This window comes from Hipposideros armiger, unplaced genomic scaffold, assembly GCF_001890085.2.
Source record: "Hipposideros armiger isolate ML-2016 unplaced genomic scaffold, ASM189008v1 scaffold_385, whole genome shotgun sequence".
Taxonomy (NCBI): Eukaryota; Metazoa; Chordata; class Mammalia; order Chiroptera; family Hipposideridae; genus Hipposideros; species Hipposideros armiger.
The window spans coordinates 268,888-293,832 of NW_017731735.1; the positions used below are offsets into that span (position 1 = coordinate 268,888).

General features: G+C 53.9%; 2 protein-coding genes across 4 annotated transcripts; both read left to right on the top strand.

The window, feature by feature from the left end:
• RABGGTA (Rab geranylgeranyltransferase subunit alpha) lies at positions 1–6,002 on the top strand. Of its 2 annotated transcripts, XM_019663186.1 has the most exons (17): positions 1–209; positions 524–580; positions 752–862; positions 1,252–1,376; positions 1,562–1,749; positions 2,007–2,210; positions 2,529–2,612; positions 2,702–2,784; positions 2,875–2,976; positions 3,081–3,186; positions 3,277–3,328; positions 3,496–3,584; positions 3,739–3,827; positions 3,922–4,038; positions 4,662–4,775; positions 5,045–5,132; positions 5,778–6,002. In XM_019663186.1, the coding sequence occupies exons 2-17, from the start codon at positions 578–580 to the stop codon at positions 5,924–5,926; spliced, it is 1,704 nt and encodes a 567-aa protein (XP_019518731.1). In that variant the 5' UTR covers positions 1–209; positions 524–577; the 3' UTR covers positions 5,927–6,002. The 2 variants fall into 2 exon arrangements, with proteins under 2 accessions (XP_019518731.1, XP_019518732.1); XM_019663187.1 differs by lacking the exon at positions 5,778–6,002 and having other exon boundaries at positions 4,975–5,132.
• TGM1 (transglutaminase 1) lies at positions 5,968–22,743 on the top strand. 2 transcript variants are annotated; one of them, XM_019663184.1, is made up of 15 exons: positions 5,968–6,076; positions 9,292–9,591; positions 9,744–9,932; positions 10,875–11,123; positions 11,496–11,614; positions 11,748–11,855; positions 12,297–12,471; positions 12,878–13,016; positions 13,147–13,250; positions 15,433–15,521; positions 16,025–16,178; positions 16,287–16,568; positions 16,693–16,853; positions 17,204–17,340; positions 21,900–22,743. In XM_019663184.1, exons 1-15 carry the CDS (start codon positions 5,977–5,979, stop codon positions 22,126–22,128), a joined length of 2,535 nt encoding a protein of 844 aa, XP_019518729.1. In that variant the 5' UTR covers positions 5,968–5,976; the 3' UTR covers positions 22,129–22,743. The 2 variants fall into 2 exon arrangements, with proteins under 2 accessions (XP_019518729.1, XP_019518730.1); XM_019663185.1 differs by lacking the exon at positions 5,968–6,076 and adding an exon at positions 7,895–8,580 and having other exon boundaries at positions 21,900–22,300.
• Positions 22,744–24,945: the final 2,202 nt, after the last annotated feature.

Genomic DNA, 24,945 nt, shown 5'->3' on the forward strand with positions numbered 1-24,945 from the left:
TAATACTTGCCAGCGCGCTAATAGCGACTTGGCGTTTCCGGACCACGCGCACGCGTCTGCAAAGCTCACCTACTCCGTCCGGAGCCCTCCGCAGGCCTGCAGAGGGCGCTGCACATCGGAGAGCCGGAGCTGGGCGTCACTCTAGCCAGTGTCTGGGCTCGGTGGCGGGCGCTGCAGCTCCGCGTCTCCGCCGCTGCCTCCCAGCGCAGGTGGGTCGGCCCACGCGGGGCGGGAGTGCCTGGGACTGTGGGACGGGCGGGTGGCTGCAGCTTCCGGGCGCGGAGTGATTCCCACCGCCCAAGTGCCCCGGCTTGGATTCGGCCACGGCAGAGGGGACTGTGGGCAGGGCCACAGGGGTGAAAGTCCCAGTACGGGTGGGCTTCCCCTCTGGACGTGCAATGCCTGTCCACAATCCCTTAACACCCCGGGGGTCTCTACCTCGGCTCGCGTGCGGCTTCCGCAGGACAACTGGAGGCCGGCCTAGGAGGGGCGGGGTTCCCATGATTGACACTTTTCCCTCTAGGTTTCACGGGCTACCACTGGACTCCTCCCCTATCCTGAACCCTGAGCCGACACAATGGTGAGAATCCTGAGCTCAGCCCCTCACTTCTGCATGCCCATGCTCTTGCCCCAGTGGCCTTATCTCTCGATATCCCTTTATAAACCTGGGGCTCTTTATTGGGGGTTCATTGGGCCTGCCCCTGCAAGACAGCCTGCACCCTTCCAACCTGCCATTTGCCCTTCCCTGTAGCATGGGCGCCTGAAGGTGAAGACTTCAGAAGAGCAGGCGGAGGCCAAAAGGCTAGAGCGGGAACAGAAGCTGAAGTTATACCAGTCAGCTACCCAGACTGTCTTCCAGAAGGTGGGGCCCTCAGAGGTAGTCCCCTCTCCAGGTGTCCTCCTTAATATAACACAGAGGCCAAGAACTGGGCCTTAGAGTCAGATTGCCTGGATCCATATCTGGGTTCTATCACTTACTAGCTTAGCTGTGTGACCTTGAAAAGATACTGAATCACTTTTGGGCCTCAATTTGCTCATCTGTAAAATAGGGTAATAATTGCACTTACAGCATAAGGCTGTTGTGAAAATCAAATGAGAGAATACATGTAAACCCATGAAGCACTCTACGTCTTTACATAGTACTTATTGTATAGTATGGGATTTATAGAAAATTCTGTATTTCTACTTATGTTACTTAGCCCTGTAGTGGGAGAATGATATGATCTCTGTCCCTGCTACCTATCTTCTCAGCGCCAGGCTGGCGAGCTGGATGAATCAGTGCTGGAACTGACAAGCCAGATTCTGGGAGCCAACCCTGACTTTGCCACTCTCTGGAATTGTCGACGAGAGGTGATCCAGCGGCTGGAGGCTCAGAAGTGTGTAGGGGTTCAGGGCCCTAGGAAGATGGCTGTAGTCCTGCCCCTGCCCGGATCCAGTGATGGAGGAGGAATGGGGCAGCCAGGGGCATAGGCAGAGGGCAGTGGAGGGCTGGGTGCAGAAAGTCGGGTAAGCTGAGGTTGGGTGTTGGAGGGCCCTGACCCCCATTCCCCTCTGGGTGCAGGTCCCCCGAGGAATTGGCTGCTCTGGTGAAGGCAGAACTGGGCTTCCTGGAGAGCTGTCTGAGGGTGAACCCGAAGTCCTATGGTACCTGGCACCACCGCTGCTGGCTGCTGGGCCGCCTGCCAGAGCCCAACTGGACCCGGGAGTTGGAGTTGTGTGCCCGCTTCCTCGAGGTTGATGAGCGGAACTGTATGTGCCTGCCGATTCTATCCCCATAGCCCTCACCTGCCCCACATCCTGGTACTGGGGTCTCAGTAAGGCCCAGAGTTGGGAGGGATGGTTAGGACAGGCCCATTGAACTGATGGCAAAAGGGATGATGGAGCCAAATGCATCCTCCATGGAGTGCATAGAGATGTTTCTAGGGGCCTTCGAGGGAGCTCCAGGGGTACCAGCCAGCGAGCTTCCCTTACCCTGCTCCTGAGATGTGCTGTCATCCCTCCCCCAGTTCACTGCTGGGACTACCGGCGGTTTGTGGCTGCACAGGCGGCTGTGCCCCCTTCAGAGGAGCTAGCCTTCACCGACAGCCTCATCACCCGAAACTTCTCCAACTACTCCTCCTGGCATTACCGCTCCTGCCTCTTGCCCCAGCTGCACCCCCAGCCAGATTCTGGACCACAGGGGCGCCTCCCTGAGGATGTGCTGCTCAAAGGTAGGCAGGGTTGGGGATGCTTGGGGAGGCCTCTGCAGCACTACCGTTCCAGCTTAGTCCTGTTCCTGAACCTGGACTTGGATTTATTGAGCAGCTATTCTATGCCTGGCTCTGGAGGTACATAAGATTCAGCCCATGGCAGAAGGGAGCACAAATATCCAATGGGGAAAATAAAACTGATATATGCAGCTGCTGTGCCAGGCCAGTGTATAGTGAACCTGAGGACAGGTGGTACTTCGAGGAGAGGGTGGGATGTTGGGACAGCTTGGAGTCTACCAGGGTCCCAGCCTCAACCCCGTGCCTCCTTGGCCCCTGCAGAGCTGGAACTGGTGCAGAACGCCTTCTTCACTGACCCCAATGATCAGAGTGCCTGGTTCTATCACCGCTGGCTCCTGGGACGAGGTGAGCAGTAGGGGAGGAGGCTGGGTATTGAGGGCTTGCAAGGAGTGGAAAAGGATTTAAGGAAACCTGAAGTTGTGTCTTCCTGCCAGCTGATCCCCAGGATGCTCTGCGCTGCCTGCACGTTAGCCGGGACGAGGCCTGTCTGACTGTCGCCTTCTCTCGACCCCTCCTGGTGAGTCCTACAGCTTTTGCCAGAGAGTATCATGGATCATAGGCCTTGTGCTGTTGGGGCTGACAGGTCTGTTTTTATCCCCTGTGCCAGGTGGGCCCTAGGACGGAGACCTTGCTGCTCATGGTTGATGAGTCACCCCTAGCTGTGGAGTGGAGGACCCCACATGGCAGGAACCGGCCCAGCCACGTCTGGATATCCCAGGATTGGTGGGGCACAGTGGGGAGCTGGGGCGAGGCTATGGTGGGACAGTCAGAAAAATGGTACGGCCAGGTATTTCCTTGACCCAGTGCTCCAACATCTGTGACCTGCCCACCACCTCCCTCAATGACCAGCTGCCCCAACATACATTTCGTGTCATTTGGACAACAGGCGATACCCAGAAGGAGTGTGTGCTCTTAAAAGGTGATGGGACCTGCAGCTTCCACCCCTTGCAGCATCCCCCATCCCCTCTTCCTCTCATGGGTGTCCCCTCCTGCCACCTATTTCTTTCAGGCCACCAAGAAGGCTGGTGCCGGGACTCGGCCACGGATGAGCAACTCTTCAGGTGATGACAGGGAAGCACACTGACAGTAGAGGGCCATGGGCTCTGGGCATCAGGCAACTGGGGTGGGAGGCTGGGGACTCGGTTACATGGTCTCAGCCTGGATATCGGGTGGCAGTACCCCAGGGCTATGAGCATAATAACCCCCTACCCAACCCACTTACCCTCAGGTGTGAGCTGTCAGTGGAGAAGTCCACCGTGCTACAGTCCGAACTTGAATCCTGTAAGGAACTGCAGGAGCTGGAGCCTGAGAACAAATGTGAGGCCCCATTCCCCGAGATCCTGGTCCTCTCAGGAGGCCCCTTCCTGGGAGAGCAGGGGAGGGGAGGTTTGGGAAGAGCAGGAAGGGTCTCAAGAGAACGGGAGCAGAGGAGGGTCCAGGAGAGATGGTCCTTTTCCCGCCGCCTCCTCAGGGTGCTTGCTCACTATCATCCTGCTGATGCGGGCGCTGGACCCCCTCCTGTATGAGAAGGAGACGCTGCAGTACTTCCAGACCCTCAAGGTAAGATGGACCTTTGGGAACAGGAGAGGGGGCAGCCCCGTGGGCAGGAGGAAGGCAGCTGACACGAATTCCTTGCTGGCCCCATCCCTGCCAGGCTGTGGACCCAATGCGGGCAGCATACCTGGACGACCTGCGCAGCAAGTTCTTGCTAGAGAACAGCGTGCTCAAGATGGAGTATGCGGAGGTGCGGGTGCTGCAGCTGGCTCACAAGGTATGAACTGTATGTGCCTTTGGGCCTCCCCTCTGGCCCACCACCCTTCTGTCTCATGGCCTGGCCAGCTTTTCTGTCCATTCCTCGGGCTTCAGCTGAGGCCCTCTCTGTCCAGCCTCACCACACTCCTGGCTTTGCCTTCAGTCTCAGGTGCCTTTCTGGCCATTTCTTCCTCTGCTCATTGGAGCAGGGCAGTATCTAAAGCCTAAATAATTCCCAGATTCCTAAGCAACTTGACAGACTATTTTTTCTCCATTTGTAGTTCTTCACAGTCAATCTTCCTAAAACATAAGTTTTATCACATCACTGCAGCCCATCTCTGCTCCCACCAAACTGATGCCCTCAACTCACCAGGCCTGCTCCTTGCCAGTGTCTGTGTTTCCCCCAGCACTCTCCTCTGTCCCCTGTACCCGTCCCCACTCCATCCATTCCACTGGTCATCTCACCGCCAGTGCTCATGTCTGTCCTTGGAGTGTGTACTGTGGTGGGTTGTAAGGTAAGCTTCCCACCTGCCCCATCCTCTCCTCAGCTGAGGTCCCCATGGGCCTGTGTGGGGCACAGAGAGCAAATGTCTGATAATTGATGGCTGTGCCCCTCCCCACTGGGTATCTTAACACCCTCAGGATCTGACGGTGCTCTGCCATCTGGAACAGCTGCTCTTGGTCACTCATCTTGATCTGTCGAACAATCGTCTCCAAGCCCTGCCCCCTGCCCTGGCCGCCCTGCGCTGCCTTGAGGTAAAGCACTTGTTCCTCTCTTACTGTCCTGGGTGGTCCTTTTCTCCTTCCTCTACCTCAGAAGTCTGCCAACCCTGCATAGAAATGCCTAGGTCCTCCCAGCCCCTGCAGACGACCCCTGCCTTCCCCTGCTCTATCACCTAGCCTGAACCCAGGAGCCCTTCCATGCACTGTAAGCTGATCACCCTGTGTGCCCTAGGTGCTTGTACCAGTCTCAGGCTGACAGCTGCCTGCCCTGCCTTGTCTTCCCTGCCCTCCCTGCTGCCCAGGTGCTGCAGGTCAACGATAATGCCATAGAGTCCTTGGATGGTGTCACTAACCTGCCCCGGCTGCAGGAGCTCGTGCTGTGCAACAACCGTATCCTTTGTTCTGTGTGCCTTTCGGACAGCAGGTAGGGTGAGGTGCCACACTAGGAAGGGACAGACAGTGAGCAGGGTGGGATGGGGAAGGGGCTCTGGCAGTCTAAGCTAAGGAGAAAGGATAGCCTGGGGCTGTGCGGGGCTATTCCTGACTTGCAGTGTTAAGAGTTCTGCAGAGGGGAAGTGATTTCCTCAAGCCGGTTCACAGACAGGCAGCCTGCAGCTATTCTTGAGTACTATTTAAAAATCAGGAAGTTTCATATTTAAAAAACCAGGAATTCTGATTCCTCTTAACAATTGGAAGTTAAAGCAACCTTTGACCTGTATTCCCACTCGCCAACTCTTAGTCATTGCTGAGTTGTGGATGCCTCTGTAGCCAAGACAAGCCTTCCCCTTGGCCGAAGTCTCCACCACTCCTTCTCCACCACTCCCAGCCTGCCCCTCGTGCTTCCTGCCTTGGGCATGTGGGCAGGTGTTTGCAGTTCCTGCCCAGAGCCTTACTCCCTCCAGGGAAGCATGTGAGATGTCTTTTAATCAGGCTGCTTGGCAGCAATCCTTGCTCTTGAGGGAAAACAGTGATGGGTACACAGGAGTAGATGGATCTGGGGAACCTGCCAAGCTTTCCTTGACTCTCCTGCTCAAGGTCTCCAGCAGCCTGGAGCACTCCGTCCTCTTGCCTCCTGCCCCAAGCTGGTCCTCCTCAACCTGCAGGGCAACCCCCTGTGCCAAATAGTGGGCACCTTGGAGCACCTGGCCGAGCTGCTGCCTTCAGTTAGCAGCATCCTCACCTAAGAGACCCTGCCCCCACCCTTGCCCTCTAACTTATTGGGACTGAATAAAGAATGGGGAGGCTCCCTCAGGCTGCTAAGCTGCTGCTGCTGCTGCCACCGCCGCCACCAGCATTACTACTGGCACCTATTCTGGAAAAGAAAGGGAGAGAGGGTGTGTTGGCTCGCCCCGTCCGCTTTCATTTTATGCACAGTCGTGCTGTTGCCTATCATGGAGAGCCTAAAACCTTAGTGTTTGGGGGCAGAATCAGAGAGAGGGCTGGATTTGAGTTTACCTTTTGGTTGGGGCTGGGGCTGGGTCTAGCTAGGTTTCGTGCTAGGAGTGGGTTTGGGGTCAGGCTCTGTTTGGGGCTGGGCTACAAAGCAGCTATAAGTTTCCAACTGGAAGGGCTCATAAAAGTTTCTCCCATGACCCCTGCCTCTTTCAAATGCCCTCTGCTCAGGAGCCCTGGCTCATTCACCACAGCAGAGATGGCTGTTCCCAGGAGCGGGTCAGGGCACCCTCTCTGAACAACACCCTCTTAGAACAACAGTATCCATCCCATGAGTACCATTCTGTGGCTGAAGAGCCCTTGAAAATACTTGATCCCATTTGATCTTCATAAGCTCTCAGGGATGGATGATGAGGCCCACTGTACTGATGAGGAAACTGCTGTTAAGACGCACCCAAGATTGCTGAGCTCCAGTGCTGGAGCCAAAGCTGTCTGTATACCTTGGTCTGGGATTCCAGACTCATGTTCTTGCTTCTGTATGGATATGGAATGGTTGGGCAGAGACTAACCTCAGCTCCCTGAGGTGCTGAGCCAGGTGCCCTCCCAACCCATGTGCACATGCATACATAAACGCACACACACCCCTTGTCCTGACTTTGAAAGCCCTGAGGCACTCAGACCTCCTGGAGGAAGGAAAGGGGAGTGGCTCAAGGATTAGGGCAAGGAGTCACACCTGGCTGGGTGGGGAAAGAGAAAAATTAATTGAAAAGAGAGTGTGACAAGGCATTTCCTGGTTCCCTGGGAATCTACCTGGGCCCGCTGTACACACACACACACACCTGGGCCCTCAGAGTCCTGCCCCTTCCTGTATCCATAAGTGATGCACAAACAGCCCCTCAACAAAGTCCTTTGGCTGACCCCCTCACATCTACCTGGGATTTTTATTTCCACTCATGTGTTGTCTGAAAGTGTTGGAGGTGGGGGTAGACCCCCTGCCAGGGCTGGGGCTTGGAGCTGGACAGGAAAAGGTCAGCGTAGGTGTGGAGGGCTCCCTGCCAAGTCCTGGGTCCTCTCTCCCCACTCCCTGAGGCACCTCCCTACCTGATGCATCACCAGCTCCTCCTCAATCGGCTTCTTTGTGTCTTCTTGCCAACCCTGTTTTCACTGTCCTCTGTTTAGTGGCCAGTGGGCAGAGCTGGAACACCAGTGGGATGGAGGGAAGAAGCCCCAAGAAGAGGGCCCCAAACTTTCTGTAGCACTCCCAAGAGAGCCTACCTGAAGCTGCCTGGCCTCCTCTTTGCCTTGGGGTTCCCTTGGTGGCATTCTGGTGTTTCCCCTGTGCCAGGGTGGAGTTGTGATGCACACAGAGCAGGTGCCTGGAGCCGGTTGGTCAGGATTCCCAGGAAGAATTCCGGGTTAGAGAACCCAGGACTCCAGCTGACCAGACACTCCTCTCAGTGAGAGAAGGGGGTACTCTGCAGCTGGGGGAGGGGGCCTCAGTTCCCACCCAAGCTTCAGAATAAGGTCTAAGCCTCCCCCAAAGCCTCCAGGCTGCGGGGAGAAAGCAAGGAATTGCTCCTACTCTGACTACCCCCCCCCGAATCCCAAACTTGGAGGGACACAGGAAGCTAGGGGCAGCTCGCTCATGCCAGGAGCTGTGGAGCAGCTGGAAGAAGAGGAGGGACAAATGGGTGGGGGTGGGGGTCAGAGGATCTGGTAGAGCCGGCAGGTCATGGGCTGGCTGGTGGAGCCAGTCTGAGGGTTAGGCTGCTGATGTCACCAGTCTGCAGCTTAGGATCCAGGGACCTCCCTGGGCAAGATGAGTCCCAGGACCAGGCCCATGGGCCAGTTTCACGGGGCTGAGCCTGACCTGGGCTGCAAGAGAGCCTGTCAACAGGGGCCTATGAGAGCACAGGCCGGCAGCCCCAGCTTGGGGAGAAAGAGAGGGTCTGCTGGTTGGGGGTGTGGGTGAAAGGGGATCTCTGCCCCATTGCCCCCTGGAGAAGGGACTCCTTAAGCACCCAGTCTAGCAGGCATCAGCCTGGTGTGGTGGTTCCACTAAAGCCTGCCACTTTCACCCCAGCTTCAGCCCTGACAGACCCTGCCCCCGCCCCTCCCGAGCCCTGCCTGCACCGTCTCGTTTTTCCGGCATGCCTCAGTTCCTCGAAAGGGGAAAGAGATTTTAGCCCAGTCTCATTTCCCGCCCCTACCTCCAGAGACAGTCCCCAGGGGCCGGGCCTCTTACCCACAGGAAGATGGAGCAACCTCGCTTCCCCGTCTTCCCAGCAGCCGGCCCCGCCCTCGCCCCTATTAAACCACGTACTGGCCCGCCCCTCACCTTCCACTTGTGCGGCGGAGTCCGGCGCGTCCGTCCCGTCCCATCAGTCCCGACCTGTTCCACCCGGGCCGCGGGACTCAGCGCTGCCCTCGCCAGCACTGCCGCCAGGTGAGGGGCCCCAACGGGTTCTGCGGTGCTGAGCCCCACGAGGCCGTATGGGGGCCCCGCGCTCTCAGATCCGGCCCTAGCAAGGATGGGTGCGGACCAGTTGGAGCAGGCGGGCCCAGCGATGCTGCCCCGACGCTGGGTTCCCGCGCCCCGAAGGAGCGCGGACTCCGGCAACTACGGCGCCCCTCCCCTCCCCGATGCTCTGCACTGGGTTTGACCCCACTTGGACCCCAAGTCCCACACGTCACCCGCCTGTCTCTTGCAAGGAGCCTTGGATGGAAAAGCTCTGCTAAGCTATGGGTCTTAGAGGCGATCAGCTGGTGGACCTCTAGACTGAGGAGCCGGCAGGTGGAGGGAGCAGGCCAGGGCTTGGTCTGAGCAGCCGGGTCTTGAGGCTGTGGCAAGTGTCCACACATTTCCTGGGATGGGTTCTTAAGCAGGTTTCTCGATTGGGCATCTGGTTTGGTGTATGTCTGTGTGGGGGTGAGAAGGGAAGACTTTCCTGCAATGTGGGAAGTTTCTCTGGAGGAGTCTTCTGGAGGGTCTCTGAATGGGTCTGGGGGAATCTCTGGTCAAGATCAGATCACCTCGGTCATCAGGCTGGGACAAAATCAGCTCTCTGGATGTGGGTTTCTGGCTGGGCTGGCTGAGGTGTCCTGGGTCAAGGGGGTCTGAGAGGGTGACTGGAGCCTCCCTGCCTCTTCCACACAGACCTGATGGATGGTCCTCGTTCAGACATGGGCCGCTGGGGCGGGAACCCCTGGCAGCCTCCTGCCACACCTTCCCCAGAGCCGGAGCCAGACAGGCCGTCTCGTCGTGGGGGCCGTTCCTTCTGGGCTCGCTGCTGTGCCTGCTGCTCCTGCCGGAGTGGGGCAGATGATGACGGGGGGCCTGAGTCCCACAGAGACCGAGGCTCTGGGGGCCGAAGATCAGACTCCCGTGGCTCAGACTCCCGCCGGCCTATCTCGCGGGGCAGCGGTGTGAATGCAACTGGAGATGGCACCATCCGAGGTGAGGCTGGCCTGTCCACCTTAGCTGACAGTCGAAAGGCCTTAATGGGGACTGAGACTTATCCTGGCATCTCTGGGGGCCTGGGAAGCTTATGATGAAAGCCCCTTGGGCTTCCCGTGGGGCTTCACTGACCCGGAGCTGTGGCTTTGCAGAGGGCATGCTGGTGGTGACCGGCGTGGATCTGCTGAGTTCACGCTCAGATCAGAACCGCCGAGAGCATCACACAGATGAGTTCGAGTATGATGAGCTGATCCTGCGCCGTGGGCAGCCTTTCCACATGGTCCTCTTCCTGTCTCGGCCCTATGAGTCCTCCGATAGTGTCACCCTGGAACTGCACATTGGTGAGTAGGGCCTGTAGTGGGAAGGGTGAAATTGGGTTGGTGGGGCTGGCTAGCAGGGCCTCCAGCCCTGGTATTAGGGTTAGAGGGGCGTCTTTGGACTCCTCCCTGGCCTCTGCCTGATAAGGCCAGCACATGTGTGTCTCAGGGAGGGTCTTGGTTTCCTCATTTTCCTAGGCCCATCCTCTTCAAGCCCCCAGGGGCATCGTCTCAATATTCTTTCTCCTCAGGTTCTTGCTTTGGCATTGCTGCCTCTGTGTGTCTTTCTTGCTGGGTCTGCTCTCCTTCTCCAGGATGTGGCTGGTTCTCTCTATCCTCTCTGTCCAACTCTGTCTCTCTCTTTCCTCTGTCCCCATGGCCTAGGGCAGGTACCTTCCTCACCGCGTTGCCTGGTGGCCATTGACTGTCCAGGCTGGTGATTACGCTGCCGCCGGGGGCGGGCGACTCCTCATACCCTTTGATTAGGGCCTGGCCTTGCCCACCCCAGCCTCTAATTTCCCAGGTACCCCACTACCTCCACCAGGGATCCCCTGGGCTCTGGAAGCGGCAGCCTCAGGGAGCAGGCCGGGCTGGCCTTCAGGATCTAGATTGCCCTTTTACGTGAGGTGGGGGCATCTGGACCCAGACAGGGCAGCTGTGCTTCACCAGCCCAGGATCTGGGACAGTCAGGCAGGCAGAGGGTGATGGTGACCTGATCTTTCCTGTCCACCTCCGAGTTCAGTGTCAGGGGAACAGGTTTGGGATGTTGAACTGGGTCTCTGCCCTGGCATGTGGGCAAGCAGCGGGTGGGGACAGAGCTGCTCTCAGACTGTGGCAATGGCCCATCTCAGGGACATGCACACATTGGCTCATACATATTCTGGGTGGGACTGGGATAAGTCCAAGGCCCCATCCCCCCCCACTTGGGGGAGACCTCATCACCTAATTACTGCTTCTCCATTCCAGGAAACAACCCTGAGGTGGGCAAGGGCACCCATGTGATCATCCCAGTGGGCAAGGGGAGCAGTGGAGGCTGGAAGGCCCAGGTGACCAAGTCCAGTGGGCAAAATCTGAACCTACGGGTCCACACCTCCCCCAATGCCATCATCGGCAAGTTTCAGTTCACGGTCCGCACACACTCAAAGGCTGGCGAGTTCCTGTTGCCCTTCGATCCCCACAATGAGATCTACATCCTCTTCAATCCCTGGTGCTCAGGTGAGTCTGCTGGAGTCAGGAGCAGGGGATAGAGAGGAGAGGAGGCAGGTCGGGACTTCCTTTCCTAGGATCCGGTTTGGTGCCTGGCCCTAGAAGAAGCCAGCCTCCCATTGTCCAGGTGAGGCGACCTAGGTCCAGTGTAGGAAGGTGACCTGCTCAAGGTCACATAGCCTCATCTTTCTTAGTAAAGGGCCCTGTTTACAACCACCCTCCTCTCACCATCTCTGTCATGCTCTCTGTTCTAGTGCTTTCAGGCTAGGGGCATCCCTGTTTTTCCTCTGTGGACATGAGTCCTGCAGAATTGGCCCAGGGACAGGTGGGGCCCAGGGAGAGGGCTGGAGGGAACCAGGCATGTGTATTTTGGGGACACAGAGGACATCGTGTACGTGGACCATGAGGATTGGCGGCAGGAGTACGTGCTAAATGAGTGTGGGAGAATTTACTACGGGACTGAAGCACAGATTGGCGAGCGAACCTGGAACTACGGCCAGGTACGGCTGGCCAGGGCCACATGCACTCGGGGGAGCTCGAGGCAGGTGGGATGGGGTGAGAGAGAAGGTACTGGCCTAGGGGTCAAGCTTGGCTACATTGGGCTGTGGACATCTCTGCCCTCCCTCTTTCCAGTTTGACCACGGGGTGCTGGATGCTTGCCTGTACATCCTGGACCGGCGGGGCATGCCATATGGAGGCCGTGGGGACCCAGTCAGTGTCTCCCGGGTCATCTCTGCCATGGTGAGCACCCTCATGGCTCTGAGCCTTACTGTGTGCCTTCCTGCTGCCTCCCTGGTCCCCAACTCCTGCCCTTTCTGATTCCTCCAGGACGCCAGCCCTGACTCTGCCCTTACAAAGGGTTTTGTGGGTCTCATTCCTCCTTTCCCCTAACTTGCCTGCCCCCCACCCCACCCTTCCTGGCTCCTGTCCCAGCTCTTGTGGAATGTCGGGCCAAACCCAATACTTGGCACACCCAGGATTCACATTCCTGTGTCAGACCTGGGGGGGGTGGGGAGTGAGGAGAGATGGCTCTAGGAGGTATGGGTGGGGCTTAGGCTACTGGCTAGATCCTGAGGCATTTGGGGTGAGGAGTGGTTGCAGGGTCAGAGGCTGGGCTGGAGACTACATGGCAGGTCCTAAGCCTCTCCTCCAACTCCCCCCACCCCATCCTATCCTGGACAGGTGAACTCCCTGGATGACAATGGGGTCCTGATTGGGAACTGGTCTGGCGATTACTCCCAAGGCACCAACCCATCAGCATGGGTGGGCAGCGTGGAGATCCTACTCAGCTACCTACGCACTGGCTATTCTGTCCCCTATGGCCAGTGCTGGGTCTTCGCCGGAGTGACCACCACAGGTAGTGGAAGGACTGGGATAGGAGTAGCTTAAGCCCTACAAGAGGGAGGGAGGGAAGCCAGGCTCCACTTTCATGAGCCTGGCCCAGCTGTGGCTACAGTGCAGGGGCAGGTGGGGGTGGATGGTAAGATGGCCTTAATTATCATTAATTAATGTTAATAACCAGAGAGAGGCCTAGGGGAGGGGTGGGAGAAGGGATAGGGAAGGACAAGGCCAGGCAGGTGGCCTGGCTTCTTCTAATCCCCAACACACCCTGGCCCAAAGGCCTCCTGACCCTAGTGATCCCTAACCCATCTTGGCAACCCCAGTTGCCCTTCTCCCCCTGCTATTTCTTACCTGATGCATCACCTGCCCCCCACCACTGCCCTGGCCCCAGGCCCTGAACCCCAACCTTGGCTCCTCCATAGTGCTGCGCTGCCTGGGCCTGGCTACCCGTACTGTCACCAACTTCAACTCAGCACATGACACAGACACGTCCCTCACCATGGACATCTACTTTGATGAGAACATGAAGCCTCTGGAGCACCTGAACCATGATTCCGTTTGGTGAGACTGGGGCTGGGGCTGGACTGCCCATCCAGCCAAGATACAGCAACCTGAGACCTGGATACTGAGGGGGTGCTGAGGAGGCCCTGATGGGCTGCTCAGACCCAGCACTCCCTCCATGTCCATCCAGGAACTTCCACGTGTGGAACGACTGTTGGATGAAGAGGCCGGATCTGCCCTCTGGCTTTAATGGGTGGCAGGTTGTGGATGCCACACCCCAGGAGACCAGCAGTGGTGAGGCGGGGCCCTGCCTAGCTCCTGTACCCCACTTTGGCCCTCTCCCCATCTCCCCAACTGGGTAAAAACTTGAGTGTCAGCGTGGGACTTGGCCTTAGAGCCAGGTCCTTTAGCCCCCATGGTTCTTTAAATGGAGTTAACAGTCATGTGGCCTTTAGTTTATTTTCACCTGTCTGCATAACTATATGCCTAAGTTTTATTTATTTATAATGGCTAATATACTCAGATGGTTCAAAAGTCAAAAGAATCAAGAGAATTCAGTGGCAGGTTTTCCTCTCCCAACAAATCCACTATTCTCATTTGCTTTTCTACTTACATATCCTGGAGATGATTAATTGAAGTACCCTTTTATTTATGTATTTTTAAAGTTTAAAAAAAGGTGATTATTATAAGTAATAAATGCTTGAAAGTAAAAAAGGTATAGAATTGAATACCATAAAATGTAAATGTCTCCTATTCTCTCTTAGGGGAGTTTCAGTTTTGTTTTGTTTTAAGTAAATGTCTAGGTCTCACCACAGACCTGATATATCAGACATTACAGGGATAGAGTCTAGGAATCCATATATTTGAAAGTTCCCTTGGTAATGCCCAGGCTCAGCTAGTTTAGGACCCACCCCACACCCTTATGAGATGGACATGTGGGAAATGGTGGCCCAGAGAGGTGGAGTGACTTTCTCTAGGGCACAGAGCAATAGGTCAGCAGCAGAGCAAATTCAGTCCCTGACTCCCTCTCTTCCTGACACATATTCTCACTTTCTCCACGTTCCTCTCCTATCTGTTCCATTGCAAACTATGAGTAATACGTATAGAAAAAAATCAGGGTTCAGATAGGTTCAAAGAAGAAAGCAGCCCCTATACCCAGCCCTAAGAGATAACCACTGATGACATAACCTACTAGTCTCTTTTCCACAGTACACATGTTTCTGCAAAAATTAGACCTGCTGTATACTCTTCTCAAACAGGTCTCTCCCTTTCCCACTTGAACACTCCAGCCCCAGGCAGCCAGCCTGCCCCCTCATGCTGCCTTCCTTCTGCCTCTCTCTTCTTCACCCTGGGTCCAATCGCCCTCACCTAGCCTACATTCCTCCTCTGGTCTCTGGGCAGACCGCTCCCTCTCTATCATCTCTCTGAACAGTGCCCCCTGAGTGGAGCAACCTGGCAATGCCTGTGATGCTAGAACAGCCTGTCCCAGGACACTGGGAGAAAGAACTGAGTTCCGGTCCCCACTGTAGCAAGTGGTGGGGTGGGTGGCAGGCAGGGGCTGTGGGGCCAGCCAGACCCAGACCTGATTCCAGCTTGATTACTTCTTAGATATCTCATCACAGACAAGTTCCTTGCATCTCTGGGCTTTGGTGTTCTTGTTTGTAATATGGAGATAATATGCACCATATAGGGTGGTTGGGAAGATCAAATGAAAAATTATATATTAGACAGACTAGCAGCATGCCTGGACCTTAGTAGCTACTTAGTAAATACTAGCTCTGTCCATTCTCTTGTATCCAGCTGTCTTGTGAGATCCTAGCATCTACTTTGCCTCACTGAACCTCAGTTTCCCCATCTGTAAGAGGAGACCATAGTGAGTGTCAAGTGTTTTCTAAGATGCTTTCCTGTTGGATGGCCCTCACTTACTGTTCTGTGTCCTCTCCTGCCAAGCCTCCTCCCTGTCAGCCCATCTTCCCTAAAAAACCCTGCTGAGCACAATGAGGTCAGACTCTTTTTCCCACCAGCTTCCCTCCCGCCTCCTCACAGAGAGGACACAGTGCTGAGAGGTTGTTCTGGATATTTCTGGACTAGTGGCTGCGGTGTCATTGATCTCCCAGCCAGCAAGTAGAGCTACCTTGGGCTCTGGATTTGTCTTGACGTAGGGGGTCCTGACCTCTGGGGATCACACACAGCCAACATCCATCTTCAGCCAATGGAGAAAGAGTGTGTCAATGATTTGATTAACAAGGCAGGCTTGTCCTCGTGGTTGACCCCACCCCACCCCTTGCCCACTACTGACTGAGGCCAAATGGAATCAAGCTTTTCTGTTTGCCTTCCCTGGATTAGACTGGGTGGCAGCTGACCCCAAGGCAGTGGGCACTGGACCGGATGGCTGGGCCTCTCTCCAGGATCTGAGGGTCCCTCTCAGCCTGCTTGGATCTCTCACCTCTGTCTTGCTTGCCCTGACCGCCCCTAGGCATCTTCTGCTGTGGCCCCTGCTCTGTGGAGTCCATCAAGAATGGCCTGGTCTACATGAAGTATGACACACCCTTCATTTTTGCTGAGGTGAGGGCTATGTTCCACATGCCTTCTTGGGCAGTCTGGAGGGCCAGAGCACTGGCGTAGGTCCTGGGTTCTCTGGTCCTGACTTCACCGCTGACTGGCCAGCTGTGTAACCTTGGGCAAGTCACTCATTCTAAGAGTCTTAGTTTCCTCAGCTGTAAAAGGGAATAATAATGGCTGCCGTGCTTCCTGTACTCTGGATCAAAAGAAATAATGGGTATGAAACTGCTTTACAAGTCATAAAGTCAGCGAACTAGCGTAAGGAATTACTGTTATTGCCAAAGTGCTTTGCAAGGAGCCTCCCAGATCAGCTTCTTCCCTGCTCTCTGGCTTCATCTGGCTCAGCTTAGAAAGTCTCCCAGTTTGGCTCTGCCAGGAAGCTCCCAGCCTTTGGACCTAGCCCTCCCTGCAGTTCCAAGGATCAAGGGATGGTAGCTGGGGTTAGGTCCAACCTCAGTTGCTCCAACCTGCTCACTCCTGCTTACCCCCACCCCCACTCCCAACAGGTGAACAGTGACAAGGTGTACTGGCAGCGGCAGGATGATGGCAGCTTCAAGATTGTGTATGTGGAGGAGAAGGCCATTGGCACACTCATCATCACAAAGGCCATTGGCTCCAACATGCGGGAGGATGTCACCCACATCTATAAGCACCCAGAAGGTACCATCACCCAACCCCGACCAGCTCTGGCCCACACCAAGCGTTCCCACTGAGCACTCGCGTACCTCAGCCCTAGTGGTAACCACACCCTTGACCCTCAACCCCCAGGCTCAGCAGCAGAACGCAAGGCAGTAGAGACAGCAACGGCCCACGGCAGCAAACCCAATGTATACGCCACCCGGGACTCCGCTGAGGATGTGACAGTACAGGTGGAGGCCCAGGACGCAGTGATGGGGCAGGACCTGACAGCCTCTGTCGTGCTGACCAATCGCGGCAGCAGCCGCCGCACTGTGAAGCTGCACCTCTACCTCTCAGTCACCTTCTACACTGGCGTCACAGGGCCTGTCTTCAAGGAGGACAAGAAGGAAGTGGTGCTAGCGCCAGGGGCCTGTAAGTGCTCCTTCCTCAGCCCTACCCTCTAGATGGACAGGCACCCAGGGCTGTGGACATGGAGACTCTGGGAGGCCATGTCCGGGGAAGCAGGCCTCGGTAACACCATGCCTCTTCTCCCCAGCGGACCGCGTGACCATGCCTGTGGCCTACAAGGAATACAAGTCCCACCTCGTGGACCAGGGGGCCATGCTGCTCAACATCTCAGGCCACGTCAAAGAGAATGGGCAGGTGCTGGCCAAGCAGCACACCTTCCGTCTGCGCACCCCAGACCTCTCCCTCACGGTGAGGGCAGCTGACGGGGGCTGAGGGAAATTAGAGCAGAAGGAGACAGGGCACTAAATCAGGAAAGGGCTGGCCTGATGAGCAGTTCCAGGAGGAGAAGTTCAGGGATTGGCTCTGGGCTTTCGGACCTCAGTTTCCTCACCTATAAAATGAGATCTTATCTCCCCGATTCTGTGGTGGCTTCAGCTGAGCAGTAACTTCGAATTTCCTCTCTGGCTTATTATGCAAAACCTTCTCTCAGGGACAGAAATGTGAGACTCAGGGAGGTTTTGATCGCTCTCTGGTGGAGTGCACAGACCCCATGTATTTGGCCCGGGTCTCTGACATGGGGGTGGGCCTCTTTCTCTTAGCTATTGGGAGCAGCCATGGTTGGCCAGGAGTGCGAGGTACAGATTGTCTTCAAGAACCCCCTGCCTGTCATCCTCACCAACGTCGTCTTCCGGCTCGAGGGCTCCGGGTTACAGAGACCCAAGATCCTCAACGTTGGGTAAGTCTGGCATCTCCTCCTGCCCCTGCCACTGCCCTTGCCTGCCTCCTGGACTGCTGTAGGTCCCAGCTTTGTTTCCTCTCTCAGTAAGGACAGTTAGAATGGTACTGTCTCTCAGAGCCCAACAAAGCAGCTCGGGGCCAGCCAGCAATACCTCCTGACTCAGTTCAGTCCAAGCAGAGTTTAGGAAGACTTGGTGTGCCTGCAGTACTGTGCTCTTATGTCCCCGCCTCACCTCACCATCTCATTAGGGGGCTTAAACTTCACATAGGAATCATTAGCAATTCATCAGTCACATTGTCCATTGCTCAGGAGTTGACCAGGTACATTCAGGAATATTTTCTCATTGGGATACCACAAAAACCTTTTAAAGTATGTTAGAGACCATCATATAATTAAAAGCAAAGCTTTGGGATCCTAAAGACTTCGGTTCAAGTTTTAGCTCCATTACTCACTGGCTTTGTGCCTTGGGCAAGTGACTTAGCTCCTCTAATCCTCATTTTTCTCACCTGTAAAGTGGGGCTAACAATAGTACCTGGCCCTGAGGGTCGTTGTGAGAATTAGATGAGATGATACACATTAAGTGTTTAGCGTAGTGCTTGGCACAAAGTTAGTGCTCTGTGGGGAGTTGTTATTTTGATTATTGCCACCATCACCCCCAATTTACAGATGGGGAACCTAAGGTCACATCTCACAGGGTCTCACAGCTCATAAGGACCAGACTCTGCTCTTCCCCGGTGGTGCCTACCACACACACACTCTCAGGCCTGTTGCTTGGTTTGTACCACAAGGGGTGAACAGCAGTTCCAGAGAAGAGCACCCCGCACCCCAGGTCCTACTAGCCCACCTGGACCTGATCCTGGGCCAGGCGAGGCTCTGGGTCAGGGAAGGCACACACAGTGCTTATGTCTTGGGCCTGTTCTATCATCTCTGACACAGACCCACACAAGCTGCCCTGTCCCTCCCCAGGAACAGCACAAAGGGAAAGCAGAGAAGGTCAGAAGCTGACCTTTAAGATCAGCTTACTGGGGACAGGGGCATGCTTTTTCCTTTTTCCTAAGGGCATTCTTCGTCTAAAGCCATGGCCCTGTGAAGGGGCTGAGTGGGGGAAACAGAAGGTCCTTGCCCACCCTGCCTACCCCCCCCACCCCCAATACACACACACACACACCCATACATACAGACAGCAGGCTTTGCCTGATGGTAGCCTCCACTTTTGCCAACAGGCCAAAGTTGAAAAGGTTGTTTTCCTGATCTTTGCACCAGCCTGGCTCCTGGATAATGTCATATGTCACAAAGGAGCGCTTTCCCCATGTCACCCTACAAGGGTCTCTGGCAGCTCAGAGAATGCAGCTAGGACTCTCAGATAGCGTGCCCTGAAGGCATTTCTCACCTGCAAATGATAGAGGGAGGTTCCCCTGTTCTGAGAGGTCCCCAGAGCTGGACTCCCTTCAGCAGCCCCACCAGACCTTTGAGTCCTGCCCCCTTCTGGGTATAAGGAGAGGACGACTGAGATGAGCATGGAGACCTGGCCCCTCTCTACAGCTGCAGGGCTTGCATGAATCCCCCCACTTAGAGACTCCAGTCTTCCCACTAGTAAATGAGAGGGTTGGATGATGGTTTCTCGAGGTAGTTCACCCTTGGACATCCTGTGGCTCCTCAGCTACTGTGAGCCTAGGTTAGGGCCACCAGGACAATTGAGAGCCTGGACGGGGAAGTCCCTGGGCTGTTGGTTCAGATATATTGGATTCCAAGATAGGTGTTACTTTGCTCTTGTTTGCACATCAAAGGCTGTGGTATGGAACCCCATTATAGCATAAGGTGTGCCACCCTGCATGGTGACTAGCCACTATTTAATAAACATTCCAGAACTTACTCCTCCAGATGGTTGTCACCACCAAACTAGTCACCAGGGGAGGCTGGAAGTCTGTTCCAAACCCTTCTTGGGAATTTTCCCCAGAGCCTGGGTCGTATTCTCTAGAATGTCCCTAGGGTGGCCTTCCTGGGGTAGGGAGGTGGTGGGGGGTAGAGGGGGTTTGACTTTATGGAAACTGCCTGAAATCATCTAAAGCTAAGACTAATTAATAAGATGGGAAAACAAGGTAATAATGACCTTTTCAATCAGAAGTGAAACTTGCCTGTAAAAGAGGGACAGGGTATGTGTGTGAGAGACTAGACACTCATAACGTGTGCATCGTATAGTTTTTCAATGACTCTGAAGAAAAATGTCAGAGGAGTTTTTAAAAGTGTTTCAAGCACTGACCATATAGCTGAACAATTACAGAATTGAAGGACAAAGCTAATTGGGATGTCTAAATTCTAGTATCCTTGTCAGGGTGTTGGTTTCATTGTGTGTGCTCATTGTTACAGACACATTCAAGTTTTAACAGCTGATGTACTCAGCTTAAACTCGCAAACAGGAGTGTGGCAAAGGTCTCATCTGACACTAAGACCAGAGCAGGGAGAGAGCTCTTGACATCCCTAGCTGGAACATGGAAAGCAATGTCTCTTGAAAATAACGTTATAAATAAAGGCTAGATTCCGAAATAGTGCAATTCAATTACAGTAGGGGTCAAATAGACTTTTGAAGGCTGGTCTGAGCCTAAACAACTTTGTATCTGGAAAAGTGGGCACAAATTAAAAACACAAATTTGTAACCAGCCAGAGTATAGCCTACCTTCTAAATTATAGACTTAATTTCTAATTATTTGTTATGAAAAGAAGTCTAGCAATTAAGTGTATAACTTAACCGTAGGCTATACACAGAGGGTGCCAAAAAAAAGGTATACACATTTTAAGAAAGGAAAACTGTATTAAAATTGTAATACTCAATATATACCAATAACAAAAGATGAATACAAGTCAGGCTTGACTTCTGCAATTACAAGAGGTGCTCAAAGTGGTTACCATCAGTGTCCAGACACTTCTGATTGCAGTGAACTACTGCTTGAGCAACGTGTCCGAAGTTGACCCAAGTGTCCACTTGTATACATTCTTTTGGCACCCCTGGTATATATCTCCCTACCTCCCCCTGCTGCCCTCCTTCATGGACCTTGGAAGCACCTTCAAGATCAGATCCCACCTCCTCATTTTACACTCACTTCCATTTTACAGACCAGAAAGTAAGGATCAGAGAAGTTCAGTAACTTGTCCTAAACCATACAGCTAACAGTGGTAGAGGAAGGAATACAGAATGGACCAGGGACCCCCTACCTTTGCAAGCTGGCCCCAAGCTAAATCTTTTGCCCTAAGAGAGTTTGTCCTCGAAGTTGGGGTATTGGTTCATTCCCTTGGAGGACTGAAGTGTATGCTCAGGGAGTAGCTTCAGAGAGGGTCTCTAAGGCTAGCTTGGGTTGAGTAGGGGGCCAGAGATAAGGGTTTTGGCAGAGGCAGGAAAGGACAGATGCTAACAGGCATGAGCAGGTGCGATATAAATGCAATCACAATATATGAAGCACACGTGTGGATTGCTGAAGGCGCTCGAAGAAGGGTGAGATTCATTTTCCTGAGGGCAGGAGGTGCTCAAGGGAGCCCTCACTGAGGAGGTGGCGTGAATCTGCAGCAGCAGCCAGGGCAAAACATGAAAACGGAGGTGGGTTCAGGGGAGGGAAGGAGCCCAGCAGGGCTGGTGGGCAGGAGGAATGAATGGTAGCGGGTAATGAGGCCGTGATGGCAAGCAGGCTGAGTCACAGGAGCCTGTGTGTCAGGTTAGGGAGCTGCATTCTCATCCCATAAGCACCAAGGAAGCCAAGCCCTTGAAGGGTTCAGTTCAAGTTCGAGTGGTTAGAGAATAGAATGGAAAATGAGACGGATGGCAAGGAAGCCAGTTAGAAGGCTGTGAAACTGTGATTCCTGGAGGAGTAGTTTAGGAATAGATTTTCAGAGATCTATGAGGAAGGGAGAAAATAAAGGCACTGTAGTGTGTGTGTGTGTGTGTGTGTGTGTGTGTGTGTGTGTGTGTGTGTGTGTGTGTGTGTGTGTGTGTGTGATTTAAAGATGCCAATTATCTGTTCTTTGGAAGGACTTTCCATTTTTCTGAGATAACATCCTTTCAATGTTTTGGGGTATTAAAATGCTCCTTCTTTAGAAAGATGATTGTGACAGGATAATTTTCTTCCACTTTCTTTCTTGGCAAAACCGAAAGTATTTGGCAATACTGCGGTGAATCCCACCCCAAATTCTACATTTGAAATTTCTTTGGTCTTGGCAACTCCAGGTGGGATGGGGAATGGTCTGATTAGACAGGAGCTGGTGAAGGAGAGGCGGGGGAGGCAGAGCAGCAGTTTTGTCCAGATGTTTGTGGGAGGGGGAGGGAGGCGTCCCAGATGACTGGGAGATTTCTAGCTCAGGCAGCTGTGTGGGTGGCTGCTGATCTGGCCATGTGGAGTGGCCTTGGGACTCAGGCTTTGTCCTGGTCCTGGGTGTGGGGATTCCAGCTAAGCCTAGAAATGCCTAACGGGCTTCACCCTCTGCTCCTTCCTTCCTTCATGCCCCATCAGTCCTTACTCCCCACTCCACCCCCAGTCACCCCAAGCCCATGACCTTGTCTCTGCTCACAGGGACATTGGGGGCAACGAGACAGTGACATTGCGCCAGACGTTCGTGCCTGTGCGACCAGGCCCCCGCCAGCTCATCGCCAGCTTGGACAGTCCACAGCTATCCCAGGTGCACGGTGTTATCCAGGTAGACGTGGCCCCAGCCTCTGGGGACAGGGGCATCTTCTCAGATGCTGGAGCTGACAGTCGCTCAGGAGAGACCATCCCCATGGCTTCTCGAGGTGGGGCTTAGCCCTGGTCCAGGAGCAATGAGACTGGAGTCAGATGAACAAGGACACTGCCTCAAGACAGGGGCCCACCGCAGAACAGCTCCCCAGGGGCTCAGGTGGAGAGGCCGGGGTACCTGGGGAGAGAGCCAATCTTCACTTGCACTGGGTGGCACAGGTGATAATAAACTGTTTTTTTAAAGAAGCTGCTGTTCTGTCCATCTGTCAGTCCATGCTGGGCCAAGCAGTGTGAACCCACAGTCTGTCCCAGGGATGCACACAGCATTTCTGGTGCCCCTGGTTCTAAGAAGCATGGCTGGCATGTCAGATGATACCAGCTCAGCAACTCTTGAGATCAGGCCTGCTTAATGTCAGGACAGCCTCCAGTACGTACCTGACCAGGCTCACCCCGCCTCAGGGTGTTTCTACTGACCAAAGCCCTTTTGAAGCCCCCTGGGTTGGGGGCTTCAAAATGTCCCCCTTCCATGGCACCCATTGTGGGAGAGAAGGACCTACGTTCCCTTTTGTAGGCATATGTTTGAGGTAAAAATAGGCTGGAGTACTGTCTGAGCAGTAAAAGCCACTTTCTAATGTTTATATTCAAATATCCTTGTCTAAGAATTTTTATAAAAGTAATACACATTCATGAACTGTTGAAAATGAAAGAAAATACACAAAATTGTAAAGAAAATAACAAAAATCCTCAACCATCATCATGTTCAGAAAAGAACTGTTAACGTTATAACATTGTTTCATATACTGCTCCTCACCCCCACTCCCCGCCCCATATATAACCTATGGTGAGCATTTTCTCCCAGTATTAAATATTCATTGAAAACATCGTGTTTAAAGACTGAACAATAGCCTTCACTCCCAGGTTGTCCTCCTAGTCCTCCTGAGTCGGCTGCCCTTCTCAGTCTCTTTGGCTGGTGCCTCCACCCCTGCTCAGCCTCGGGGTATTGGAGTGACTCTGGTCCTCACCCCAGACTCTTCTCCAGCCTCATTCTACCCAGTCTCGTAGCTTTAAGGTCCACTGGCTCCCCAAATTGTATCTGTTTTCATTGAACCTCAAACTTGTATATTTATAGTCTTCTCAACATCTCTAATGGATGTCTCATAGACACCCCCCCCCAACCAAGCAAAACGTCCAAGATCAAACCCCAGCATATTCCCCTGCAGCCTCCCCTATATCAGTAAATGGCAACTCCATCTTTCCAGTTTCTTAGACACAAAAGCTTGGAGTCATCCTTGACTCCTTTCTTCCTCTCACATCCCACACCCAATCTGCCAGCACATCTTGATGGTTCTATTTCCCATTCCTACGTGTCCAGAATCTCACTGCTCCTCATCATCTCTACCATGCTGCCTTCATCTCTCACCTGGATTGTTGCATCTGCTTCCAAATCATTTCCTCGTGTCCACTCTTGCCCTTTGATACAGTGCTCTTCATACAGCAGCCAGAATGAGCAGGGAACTCTGATCATGTCAATCCTCTACTCAAAACTTTCTACTGGCTTCCCCAAAACCAAAATCCCTACCGCATTCGGTGACTCCGTCCTCACCTCCTTTTCCTGCCCCAGGCTCAATCCATTCTAGGTCCCTGGCCCCTTCTTTCCTGACAGTGCCAGGCACACTCCTGTTCTAAGGCCTCTGAGCCCTGCCTGAAAAGTTCTTCCCTAGAAGTCTCCATGGTTTGCACCCTCATCTCTAGCATCCTGGTAAGGTCTTCCCCACCATCCCATTTTAAAATTGCAACACCCAGGGCCGGCTGAGTGGCTCAGTTGGTTAAGAGCTTGCTCAAGAGTTTGAGCTCTGAGTAATAGCGGTTCGATTCCCGGCCCGAGCTGAGCAGCCGCTGAGCGGCCAACAGGTGGCAGGATGGCTCAGCTTAAAAAAATAAAATAAAATTGCAACACCCTCCCTACTCCCTACCCCCCTTTGTGCTTTATTATCCTCCAGAGCACATATTACCATCTGAACCTTTATATATTGAACTCTTTGTATGATCTGCTTATTATCAAATTCTCTCTACCGATACTGCCCCATCCTAGTCCAAGCCACCATCTCTCTCGCTTGGATTGAAGCCCTAGCCTTCTCAGTAGCCCTCCCCGTGCCCTGTCTATTCTCAACCTGACAGCCAGATAGATGTTTTTAAAAGTCAGATCTTGTCACCCATCTGCTCATCCTCCACCCCCATGGCTCCTCACCTCTCCCAGAATAACAGCTATGGTGCTCCTGTGGCCCTCAGGGGCCCTGCAGGGTTAACTCCACTCCTCCTCTGATCTTACTCCTCTACCCTCCATCTGTAGCTTCACCTTTCTTGTTTCTTGAAGCCTCCACCTCAGGGCCTTTGTACTTGTTCTTCCTATGCCTGGCACACTTTCCCCCACCCTCATATCTGCCGTGGCTGGCACCCTCCCTCCTTTGAGGTCTTCCCTCAAATATCACCATCTGAATGAGGCCTTCTGGCCATCCTATTTTAAATTACAATCCACTCCCTTCCTCACCACCACTTTTCCATGCTTTGTTTTTATTCCATAACACTTATCCCCATCCTACATACTAAATTTTCTAACAAGGCATTTGTTTATTGGGTCTCCCCTCCCCCAGCTAGAATATAAACTCCATGACAGCAGTGATTTTTGTCTGATTTGTTCTCTGCTATATGCTAAGAATTTAGTGTGTAGAGATGCTCACTAAATACTTGCTGAATAAGAATGTAGGCATTAGGGCCGGCTGAGTGGCGTGATGGTTAAGAGCTGGCTTGGGATGCCAGAGGGCCCCGGTTCGGATCCCACATATGAGGGCCAGTGACACTGCCCTCCGCAGCTAAGATTCTGAAC